The sequence below is a fragment of the Panthera onca genome, chromosome A1, assembly GCF_046562875.1.
Source record: "Panthera onca isolate mPanOnc1 chromosome A1, mPanOnc1 haplotype 2, whole genome shotgun sequence".
Classification (NCBI taxonomy): domain Eukaryota; kingdom Metazoa; phylum Chordata; class Mammalia; order Carnivora; family Felidae; genus Panthera; species Panthera onca.
The window spans coordinates 232807849-232820148 of record NC_138339.1 but is presented as its reverse complement, the minus strand read 5'-3'; the positions used below and the strand labels follow the sequence as shown (position 1 = coordinate 232820148).

The following is a 12300-nucleotide window of genomic DNA, read 5'->3' as shown; positions in this document are numbered from 1 at the left end:
GATCTCATGGTTCGTGAGTTCGAGCCCTGTGTCGGGCTCTGTGCCGACAGCTCAGAGCCTGGAGCCTGCTTCCGATTCTGTGTCTCCCTCTCTCTCCCCCTCCCCTCTTGCACTCTGTCTCTGTCTCTCAAAAATAAACATTAAAAAACATAAAGGGTCCAGCTGAATGGTTTTTAGTATATTCATAGATGGTGCAACCATCAACACAATTGATTTCAGGCCATTGTCATCCCCCAAAACCCATACCCATTAGCATAGCCAATTGCCCTTCTCCCACACTTCCCACCCCCCGCCCTAGACAACCACTGGTCTACTTTCTTTCCACAGATCTGCCTGCGCCTGGCGTTTCATGTGAGTGGAAGCCTACCGCATGTGGTCGGCGGTGACTGGCTTCGTTCACTTAACAACGTTTTCAAGGTTTGTCCACGTTGTAGCATGTACCAGTACCTCGTACTTTTTTATTGGCAAATAATACTCGATCGTATGAGTCTACTGCATTTTATCCAGCAACTGAAGGACATTTGGCTTGCTTTTACTTTGGGTCATTATGAACGATGCTGCTACGAACATTTGCGTACAAGTTTTTGCGTGAACGTTAAGTTTTCCTTCTGTTGGGTGGGTGTGTACCTAAGGAGGGCAACTGCTGAGTCACAGAGTAACTCTAATTAACCTTTTTGATTAAGAACGACCAGACCGTTTCCCCAAGTGGCCAGACCGTTTTACATCCCCACCAGCAACGCACAGGACTTTCATCACCTCCAACTTTTTGGTTCTAGCCATCCTAGTGGGGGGTGAAGCTGATTTGCATTTTCCTGATGACCCGTGGCCTTAAGCATCTTTTCTTGTGCTCACTGGCCACGGCTACCTGTTTTTGTAAATACAGGTGATTGGAACACAGCCACAACTCCTTGTTTATACGTTGTTGATGGCTGCTCTTACACTACAGTGGCAGGGTCGAGTAGCTGTTTTGTGTGTGGGTCCTGAAGAAAAGACGGTCAGGTTCTTGACTTTGGGGTAGACAGGGCAGGCGTTTGAACGCGGGAAGGAAGGAATCCCTGATGGATAGTTTGCCTGTCCAGTGCTCTTCCCAGGCAGAGACTAGCACAGAGAAGCCAAAGTGACAGCAGGGCCAGTGGAATAAAAAGCCGGAGCCTAAGTAATTCCAACGGTACTTGCCGACGGCCACTGTAGGGATGGAATGCCAGGATCCAACAGGAAACGAGCTTTCGTTTGGAAGGGTTGGCGTCTCAGGATGGCATGTCTTAGTACCGGAAAACAGGGCTGTGACGCTTCCTGTACAGATTTTGCCAGCCGAGGCTGTAATCGCAGGCCAGCTCCCCTCCCCGCCCCCACGAGCACGTCTCCATCTGACTTAGGCACTGTTCACAGGTGGGCATGTCAGGCTCCTTCCAACTGAGTCACTGTGCCTCACGCGTTTGGACTGCCTGTCCTGTTGGGAGTTTTCTGCATGTTTTCACTTCTTAAGTCCCAGGCTTCCTTCTCTGCTCTGGTGCTCATGGCCCTGATTTTATACCCTCTTTCTTGCCCTTCTGAGGGGGAAAACCGTGCTTTTCTGCAATGCCTGGACACTGTAGTTCAGGGAGGCAAGTAGCCCTCAAATGTCCCCATTACATTTTCCCCAGCATCTTCCTTCACACCCCTCCATCGATTGATCATAGAAAAGACCCCCCCCCCCCCAACTTCCTTACTCAATCTTCAGTGAGGCCTTGGGTTTGCTCTCAGCCCAGGTGAAGCGCTTCAGCAAGGGGGAGGCCAGCAGAGAGCCACTGTCCATCTGGTAATCCTGGTGGGGAGCGGGGAGGAAAAAGGGTTACACTTCTTGCCTCACCCAGAGGGGGCCACGCTGAGGGGGGGGGGGTGGAATAATACTTGGCTGCGCACTCAAAGTCACCCCAAGCTCTGTCCTCACCTGCCTATTAAGACAAAGCATTTTCTCCATAGGGGGCAAATCTACATTTTGTTGCAAGCAATGCCTATTATTCCCAGTGACTTGGAGGCCCTGCTTCCCGAAGGGGAAGGAAATGCATTTAAACACAAGGGAAAACTACAAGTAACAGGTGAGCATTTTTTATAGTAAACTTTTACACAAATTATTGCCTACATATACTAAAACGAATTTTGGCAGATGACTATCGTCTACGGGCATGCTGTTCTCTGGTGGCCACACAGAAGATGCACCACACAAAAAATTCTGAGAAATTGGAGCGTCTGGGTGGCTCAGTTAAGCATCTGACTCTTGATTTGGGCTCAGGTCATGATCCCAGGGTTGTGGGATCACACCCCGTGTTGGGCTTTGCACTGACCTTGGAGCCTGCTTGAGATCTTTCTCTCTCCCCTGCTTACTCACTCTCTCTCTCTCTCAAAAAAAAAAAAAAAAAAAAAAAAAACAAACCAAAACCAAACAAAAACAAACAACAACAACCAAGAAATTATGAAGACATGGTTTAAAAATCAGTTTTTTTTCTTATGACTCCTATGGAATTGTCAGACCCTCAGCTGTCATGGTTTCCAGCACAATTCCATGTTTTTTAATGGATTTTTTTAATGTTTTATTTGCTTTTGAGAGAGAGAGAGAGCACAAGGTGGGGAAGGACAGCCAGAGAGGGGACAGAGGATCCGAAACAGGCTGAGAGCGGAGAGCCCGATGCGGGGCTCAAACTCAAAAACCGTGAGATCATGACCTGAGCCGAAGTTCGGCGCTCAACCAACTGAGCCCCCCCCCCCCCCGGCCCCCATCAACATTCCATTTTCTCGCTGGTTCATCCTTAGCATCGGGTTTTAGGCAGGTCTTCCCTACTGTGCTAACGCAGCATTCCCAGTGAGTGGACTCTTTGTTCCTGCCACCCTTGAGTCTCCCTTGGGTTGTGTTTGTGTCCTTGATCATCAGTAGACAAGGCTAAGCAAGCCAAGGAGCTTGCAGTCCCCACTGAATCCCGGTGGGGAGGGTTGAGGTTGAGAGAAATGTTCCGTGTTTTGCTCAGTGTCGTTCCCTAGCACTTAAAACCAAAGCAGAAAAACAAAATTTCCAGCTACTTTTGTATGACTGGAATACTTTTGTATGACTTATTTGTCATGTTTTTAAATGTTTTGATCACTTTCTCCTCTTTATCTAGTGCGTTTGAGAAGCTTTTGGTGCTTTTTAATCTCCAGGCCACTGGGTTTGTGGCCATCACCTTCACACCATGGCGGGTTTCCCAGGCCCTTTATGGGACGTGGGCATCACCCGTGCTTCTCAAACTTCACTGTTCACATCCGTCCCCTGGGGACTTTGTGACAGTGCGAAGTCTGACTCCGGGAGTGTGGGTGGGTCCTGAGATTCCTCATTCCTAGCCCGTTTAGTGGCAACCGTACTTACCTGGCCTGGAGATGACTTTGAGTGTAAGGGTCTTGAAGCAAAGTGTACTCTTGCCCGGTTTTCCCTCGCCTCCCCTTACTCTCTCAACCTCAAGGCCCAGAGCTTCCAAGTACAAGCTGGGTGGGGCCTTGGGTTTGCCAGGTTGTTCCGGATTACTTCTCCCATCGTGGCTGGGGAGGAACGTGGCTATTCAGCCTCTAGAACCCTAGTGGGAAGGGATGTAAGGCCGAGGTAGGCTACTCTTATGAGAGAGCTTTCTGTTAGATCAGGAAGACCCAGCTACTCACAGCTTTGGATTCCTCCATTAATCTGAAGACAGGGTTCCATCATCGATAGCTAAGAAGCTTAGAAACCCACCATGAAGTTATTGACTAAACTGTGACCGAAGGGACTAAATTATGACCAGGTGAGGACTTGGACCCTGCAGTGAATTCTAGGTCACTGTCAAAGTACAGAATTACCTGTTTTCACATCAGCTCCGTTTGGCTAAGTCTTGTCCCCGGAAATTGTTGTCTGAGCCACTCATTACTGACCCCTATGAACTGGGAGCCAGCAGGTTACTGGAGCTTGTGTTTGGGTAAGAGTCTGGCAAAGGGTCCTGCCATAGTGCACTAAGTAGGCTAATCCCATCACTTACATCAAATATCGAGGTGGCGTTTGGCGAAAGTTCTTCAAAGGTTTTGATTCTCTCCAAGCTCAAGAAATTGAAAGCATTTACATATCTGAGGAAGAAGCAGAAGGATAATCAAGATAGGAAAATGCATCTAGTTTTTATTAGTCGGGGGACTATGGGCACTGTCTCCCAGCTGAGATGAACCAGAGTACTGGAACTTTCCTGCTGTGTTCTCCTGGGAATCCTGACAGTGGTGGCCACTTCCCCCCTACGGCTGTCAATCCACACTGCACAGTTTTGGGCAAAATCCCATAGGGACCCTGGAGAGACTCAGCAGTGGTTAGGCCTGTAGTCCCTTGTGGAACTGGGGAAATGTCAGGCCCAGAAGAAACCCGAGTCATCTCGTGGTCTAAACGCCGTATCTTACAGAGCAGAGAAATGATGCCCAGCGAACGGGGGTGACTTGATAACGTGTAGCTGCCTACTTCTCCAAGGATGTGAGGAGACCAATGAAATGACCCCCCCAGGCCACACAGCTGATTTAATGGCTAGTCTTGTATATTCTGTTCTGGGATTACAGACTGGGAAAAATGGGTTGTAACTGTGTGTTTTCCCTATAACTACCTCCTGACCTTTTGTTGATGACCCACTAGGAAGGCTGGCAGAGATCTCCACCATCTGGCTCTTCCTCGGGCAAGTTCACCTACTGACGGAGTTTCTCAGTCTGAAACCCTGTCACCATCTGCAAGGCCCGATTTCTAGATGAGCGCTTCATTGGTCGAAGGCTGAGCAACCCCCTGAAAGGGCTCAAGCAACTTTGACAGCTTCCCTCCTTCATCTCTGACACAATCAGCTACTGCGGATGTGTTCGGTCTGACCTAGTTTTCTTGTCTTTAAAAAGAAATGGGTGATTCATTTGTTGCAGCCTGTTGGGCTGGTCACGGAGAGGGAGCAGTGCCACCGACATGTAACCCATTACCACAAATCGGGGCTGGTCACTTGACTTCTCGGCCTGTCACAGATGGCTGTCAGTCTCTTCAGACTGGCCCAACCCTTAGCTATGCCTCCCCTGGTCACCTGCCCGGTTTGGCTGAACTGAGGTCAAAGCTCTGGGGTTGTGCCTGTTGCAGATGAAGACGCTAGAAGGCCCATAGGATAGTCTTAAACACCCTAAACATAGTCCTAACTGCATGGAAACAAGGACGCAGTGTTAAAATACCTGGGTCACAGACTCTATTCTGCCACTTTCTAGGCACACGGTTTTGGCACGCTATCTTCCATGGAGCCTTAAGGGCCCCATTTGTGTAACGGTAATAGTAATATCTACCGTATAGTATTGTTTTGAGCATTAAAGGAATTGATGCTTTGTACAAAGAGCCCAGCACAGTCCCAGACCACGCACAGCATCAGTGCTGAATGTGTATGATACACACGTAACCATTAGTAGCGATGTTTGATTCATATGTGACTGTTGGCATTGATGTGGGATGGTCATTGGTAATGACGTGTTGACACACGTATAATCGTTAGTACTGAAGAGCTGATCCCCGCCCAGCACCCAGTGGACACACCGAATCCATACGTTTTCCCTTGTCCCTTCTCCAATTTTCCTCTACAGTAATGAATGGTATGGTAGTGTATCCAGTAAGAAAAACAAATTATTTTATCTGAGGTCTCATGAAAAAAAAAAAAAAAAAAGTCTTTGGGGGAAAAAAAAAGATGTAAGATTATTCTAAATAAGAGTCAAGAGGGGCACCTGGGCGGCTCAGTCGGTTAAGTGTCCGACTTCAGCTCAGGTCATGATCCCACAGTTCGTGGGTTCGAGCCCCGCGTCGGGCTCTGTGCCGACCGCTCAGAGCCTGGAGCCTGCTTCAGAGTCTGTGTCTCCCTTTCTCTCTGCCCCTCGCCTGCTCACACTCTGTCTCTCTCTCTCTCAAAAATAAATAAACATTAAAAAAAATTTTTTTTAATAAGAGTAAAGAAAATGCAATGTACTGTTCTTGATTGGATCCTGATTTATTTTTTGTTTTTTCTTAAGGTATAAAAGACATTTGGGGAACTTACGGAAACCTGAATATTTAATAATATTAAGAAACTATCAAGGGACGCCTGGATAGCTCAATTGGTTAAGTGTCTGACTTCGGCTCAGGTCATGATCTCATGGTTCGTGGGTTTGAGCCCTACTTTGGGCTCTGTGCTGACAGCTCAGAGCCTGGAGCCTGGTTCTGATTCTGTGTCTCCCTCTTTCTCTGCCCCTCCCCTGCTCATACTCTGTCTCTCTCTCTCTCTCTCAAAAATAAATAAACATTGAAAAACAAAACTACCAATTTTTTTCTGTGTGTGATAATTTTGATGTGGTAACACAGGAGAAAGATCTTACAAGATTTAGGGTAGAACGTTATAACGCCCGAAGCTCTCTTTCAAAACAGCTGGGCAAAAAGAACCACATACATGCAGAGTATATGCGTAGAGACAAAATAGGGCAAAATGTTAACTGTGTTTGAATTTGGGAGGTGAGCTTTTTTTTCTATTTGAAAATTTTATAATGTAAAGCTGAGGAAGGAAAGAAATCTTACCTGACATTATCAGAACTTCCTGAATTAAACTGTGGAGCTGAAATATCTTCCTTGAAGAAGTCATCAGAGAAGGCACGAGACGAGTATGAAAACCCGCTATTTCCTGTCAGTATGGCATTTAGTGGGATATAGTCTTTACCATCCTAAAATACCAAAGACAGAGCTTTAATTGTACAGATTTCTATTTCAGCCTATTTCTGTGAAACATATCAGCTTCCACTATGTCATGTCCACAATCTTTCTTGCGTTTGGGGAAGATAATTCTGCGTGCACACACATTTTTTTTTTTAGCTTCTGATGTCTGCTATTAGCAGCTCTTAAGACAACAAATAAAATACCTCCCCCCTTGACTTACATTCAAAGGCGTATCAGAATATCTTCTGATATTCTAGATTAGGTTAGCTTTACCTGTTGTACATTTGCCTGGAGCAAATCGCCTAGTTTTTCCACAAGTTCTGCAAATCTTGGCCTTTCTTTTGGGTCTTTGTGCCAGCAGTCCAACATGATCTGATAGCTGTTGAGGGAAAGCACGGTAGAAATAGCTGGAGAGCAGTGGTGATGGTGTAGACTGCCCCACACATCAGCGACGTGACGGGTGTCGTCCTACAGATAACGGTTCTGCTTCCTGCGGCTTATGATCCTTGCCCTCACTTTTGGACTTGGGCCTGCAGCACCCCTCCCCCCCGCCCAGGCTGTTTGGGCCGGGGTCCTACCGGTGGTGGGAAACGTGTCTAGAAAGGCAGACTAACAAACCCCGCCCTCCAGATCCCGTCACCACCCAAGTTTTTTGGAGGGCTTGTGGTCTCTGCAGAGGGGAAGACATAAGCTCTTCTTGAATAGAGCAGAGGTACTGGAAGGAAAGCACAGTGTCCACTTGCAGTTGGGTGTGCGGCATGGGGCTCCTCCCCTCATGTTCAAAGGCATGGCAATGTCCTTCAAGGTAAAAGTTAATGTAGACACAGATTCTGTGTCTCTGAAGCAGGCTCCAGGCCCTGAGCCATCAGCACAGAGCCTGATGTAGGGTTTGAACTCAGGAACGGTGAGATCATGACCTAGACTAAAGTCAGAGGCTTATTAACCAACTGAGCCACCCAGGCGCCCCTGGCTTGGGCTGCTTAATAAGGATGCAGTAGGTCTAGGGCCCCCCCAGTTCCGTTACTGAGCTCAGCAGCGGAGACTGGTCGAGAAGGCACCGCATACAAGACTCATGCCACCTCCAAAGGGTGACAGTCTGTGTCGAGTGTGAAGAGTCCCTTGGGCTGCAAGCAGGTTGCTTCCATGTGGAGGATCCCCTCTCCCCCCTGCCAACCCCAGCATTTCAAAGCAGCCATTACAAACTGGCCTCCCACGCTTCTCAGGGCACTGGGTACAGGTCGGGAAACGTCTGTCTTAATATTCCAGAAACCAAATCGTGTCCTGGGGTTTAAACGTCAACAGGGTTCCTCTATGATTCTTCTCCTCTGACCTTTGAGATGTAAAAGTAACTGGGCCCTTCTCTGGGCCGCGTCGAGAGGATACAGGTCCCTGCCTGCCCCCCGTCCCTGGAAAACACACAAAAGAGCACCCTGCACAGACTGGCTTATACATTTACTCTCCTTGGGTGCTCTGCTCTCCTCAAGGGAAGTTTGCTGTCAGTCATCTCTTCTCTCGAAAGATCATCTGGGCCAGAGAGGGCTCTGACCAAGTTGGATCAAAAGCTGAATGTGCTCAGAGTTTGGACCTGGATCAGAACCCGGCTGTTGGCGCTATGTGGGCAGGGACCACATCTCGACCCCCGTCACCTAGCTCAGAGCCTGGCATATAAGCGCTCCAGTACTGATAAGGGAGTCACCCGAGACAGCAAGGCTTCCTTCCATGAATCCTTAATCATCTTGCAGATACTACTTGTAGTGCTGGGACCTGGGGGTTCCTGGGAAAAGCCCGAGAACCCCCCACGCTGCCGCCTCTTAGACATGTGCATTCAGTCTGCACCAGCCTCTCCCAGCTGGGATATCCTTCTTTGGTTTCAAAGTATACGTGAGGTGGCCAACACAGACGGTAGGAGTATAGGCAGGTCACGAAAAGAGAAAAGAACACGATCAGGAGGACGGGAAAATAAAGACAAAAGGCAAAACCACAGGCAATGCTGATACCACAGAATTTATGTCCTGCCTCCGAGTAGCTGGAGACAGGCAGCGCTCCAAGCTTCCAGGCAGCTGGTGAAAAGAAGGAATAATCGACGACGTGATGCACGCAAGCCAAACGTTAAAAACACACCAGTCACTTGGAAGAAGCATGGCTCTTCCTAGAACCGAAATCCGAAAGGAAGCGGTCCCAGACACCCCTCAATCAATGGCAGGGTTTCCATCCAGCGAACAATGACTCCACGGGACCGTCTTGTACCCTTGTCTTTCAATGTTGGCCAAAGCCTTAACGGCAAGAATCCCAGTCAGCGAAAACAATTCTGAGAGGCAAGACACTGCGGTCCGGGTGCGAGTGGCTCTTTAGGTGCCCAGGGGAGTAGTGACCCCATGTGGTCATCAGACCCCCTCCGTGGATACCGGGCTTCAAAAGCAAGCCGTGCCAATACTTGGATGGTGGAGCTGAGGTTTTACTTTCTCTGTACCCAGCAAGTAGATCTCCTAGGTCTTTGATAAAGGGACTGGGGCTCACAAAGATGTCTTGTCTGAATGGCAAATTCTCCTGCCTTTGTCCAAACTGATGGGTCAAGACTACTCAGAAGATGATTCTGGCTCTTCCCCACCCATGTAAGTCATCCACTGTATCTATTCTACCTAAGTCCTAGGGGGTGCGGTGGGGGGTCAACTGGTCCCAAGAGCTGTGAAGGCCAATGTCGACCTCCTGAGGCTCACTTTGCAGACACGTAGGAGACTGGGAGTGAGGACGGGAACACAGGCTCTCTAACTCTGGGCCACTGTCCCTTCTCTCTGGGAGACCTAGGAGAGGGCCGCAGTGCCCAGCGTCCCTAACTATCCCTGACCGGCAGGCAGCCTCAGAGTGAGGACTCAAAGGCACTTGCTCCTTTCCGGCAACCCGGGTCAGCCTGCTCGTGGCCAAAGGTCTGAAGTAGCCTGAGACAGTCTGCAGTCTTGTACGATCTCCCTTTAAGTCGACACATTCCACTAATTTACTGAGACGGGTGCACAAACGTTTACCTGCATTGGCTGTGACGAACCCTGGCCTGCTCCCACCTTCCCACACTGGAGCCTAATCATCCAAAGCAATTTCTAGCAATAAACAATCTCGGAGGCTGTTGGAAGGATGTTAAATACATACACAGATCGTCTATCAAAGGTAGGCAAAGCAAGAAAGGCTTTTAAATAGAAGGGGGGAAGGGGTGGTTCCTGAGAGTAGAGGGTGTGCAGTCATGCAGGGCCCCCCCACACGCACCCCCCCACTGCAAAGCATCCTTTCGCCGCTGAGCGAGCTGCCGCGAGGAGTCTCCCCGGGTCCTCTCCGCCGAAACTAGCAAAAGGGACCACCTACAAACTACTTGCTGTTTTATTCTGATTCTTGGTTTCTGATTTCTAGTTTCCGCTCCTCTTGCCTAAAATCCAACGCGAATCATCTCAGCAAACACCAAAGGAAAATTCAAAAAAATAAAAAAAATTGGAAACATTCCTTGCTTATTTCCTTATTGAAAGACATCTGATTCGACAGGCCCTGGGCGAGGGACCAGCCACTCCGCGTCGAACGGTTTCCATCACTAAGTAAACAGGTTTAATAAAGAGACACCAGTTGCACCCGACCCAAGAGCCCTTCTTGAAACCAGCTGGGGGAAGGGCTTCCTTCTCAAGCTATCACCCAAGCTCCCAAGTGCACGCCACTTGAGGCCAAGTTCAGGTCACAGAAGCCTGTTCCGAGGGCTGCACTCTGTCCCCAACCCGGGCCTCCCACAAGAAGGAAATTACATCAGCTCTCAAATGCTGGAGAGTGGCTGGAGGCTGGAAGTCTAGCCTGCCCAGCAAACATTTCACAAAGCTGCTGCCTTTCAGAGTTTCTAAAACGCCCCGGCATCGGAGAGCCATCCTTTCCTCCACAGGCCGCGTGGGCTCTAAGTGCCACCCGGGAGGGACTCATGTCAAGACCTGAAGCTTTGATCAAGTCCAAGGGGGTTTTCAGTCCAAAGCTGATAGGACTTTGTCCCTCTAGGGTCACTTTGGACCGGAATCTGGACAGATATTAGAACAGACCCGGCAGGTTTGTGGCTCTGGGCTCAGACTGCCTCCTTGGCAGTGTGGCTAACCATTTAGATGTTCCGTGCCTTGGTTTTCTTATCCGTAAATTGGAGATAATAGTTGTGCCTACGTTGAGGGTTGTTACGAGCATCAGGTAAGTTAATATATGTTAAAAGACACTTAAAACAGGGCCTGGCACTTGAGCACTAAATAACTACTTAGTTAATAAATATCAGACGTTACCTAATACTGGCTGCAATTATGATTATGGTTAGTAATGGAGAACCAGTCTTGTGATTATGAGATCATATGAAAAGTGGAAATATTCGAAGCATGAGTGGACATATTAGAGAAACCTCTTTTCTAAGGCATGTGGGGTATCTTTCTAATCTAACAGTCCCGTGAGCCAGGGAAATCAGTTCAAAAGACTGGCTTCTAAACGTCTCCTCTGCTACCTGGTTGACAGAGGACAAATCACTTCTGAGAGGATTAGCTTCATTACTCATCAAATTCAGAGGAGAACATCTGCCTGTCTGCCCCTCAAGGTTTCTGGGAATTTCAGATGAAACTGTGGGCCGGGGCGGGGGACGGTGGGGAGAGGGACGCTTAGAACACCGTCAAGTGCAAAGTCCTCTCATTTTACACCGGATCTGGCGGTTGCCCCCTCTCCACCAAGCAAAAGGAAGCAAGCCATTAAAAACTCTTCAACACCTTCAACTCCCCCCGCGGCCCGAATGTGGTCCTCGGGGCTGACCTAGCTCCGGTCCCAGCTCTCAGAACGGAGCCCTGCCTCAAGCTCTCTGCCCGTCACTCAGCAGACACGGTGCAGGGCTGACCAGAACAGGTCCCCCCGGCTCCTTTCTGCACTCACGCTACTCCCCGCCGCCGCCTTTGTGGGCCCGAGTCCCCCGTCCTCGTCCTGCGTCTGACCTAGCCTTGTCTCCAGAGGCTGAAGGAAAGAGACGGCAGCCTTGCACTTCGGCCAAGCCCGCACTTCCTTCGTTCCCTCGGACTTCTCCCCAAAGGCCATCCCGGGGCTTCTGACAAGACCCCATGGTGTGGGTGGGACCGAGAGGGCCGCCTGCCAGTTCAGGAAAGGTGGTGCCGCCCTGGGGAGGCCCAGGCCCTTGTCAGCAGCTCAAGGAAACTGCAACTGTCATCACATTCCCGCTCAGGCCTTCACGTGCGAAACGTCCACAAGGCTTCAGGAAAAGAGAGCGTCCCAGGGAGGCCGGCCAACATTGGCACAGTGGAGACAGCCTTCCCGTGGGGCCTGGGGTCCTAGGATGGTAAGCGGGAAGCCCCCTCGAGAAGCTCCACACAGCTGCCCACTCCTAAAACGAGTCCAGAGAAGCCTTCACGTCCATGGAGTATGGAGGACGCGGAGTGGGATTACTACCTCGTTCGGGAGAGTCCCCTTTGCCTCTCCTACCCCTCTTCCCCTGAATTGCAAGTGAAACCCCCCTCATGGGTCTCTAGCGAACGGAGGACCGGAGCGACCTTCAGGCCTTCATCCCCGTGGCTGAGCGGGGCTGGGAGCCCAAAGGTCAGCACAGC

General features: G+C 49.7%; 1 protein-coding gene across 2 annotated transcripts in view; it reads right to left on the bottom strand.

The window, feature by feature from the left end:
- FLT1 (fms related receptor tyrosine kinase 1) overlaps window positions 1-12300 on the bottom strand; it is a 176479-nt gene that overhangs the window by 4979 nt on the left and 159200 nt on the right. For both annotated transcript variants that reach the window (XM_078443807.2, XM_060637463.3), the window contains exons 27-30: window positions 6974-7079; window positions 6566-6708; window positions 4014-4098; window positions 1710-1804 (exon numbers count right to left, since the gene is read on the bottom strand). In XM_078443807.2, coding sequence (XP_078299933.2) covers window positions 1710-1804; window positions 4014-4098; window positions 6566-6708; window positions 6974-7079 — 429 coding nt within the window. The remainder of the gene's footprint in view (window positions 1-1709; window positions 1805-4013; window positions 4099-6565; window positions 6709-6973; window positions 7080-12300) is intronic.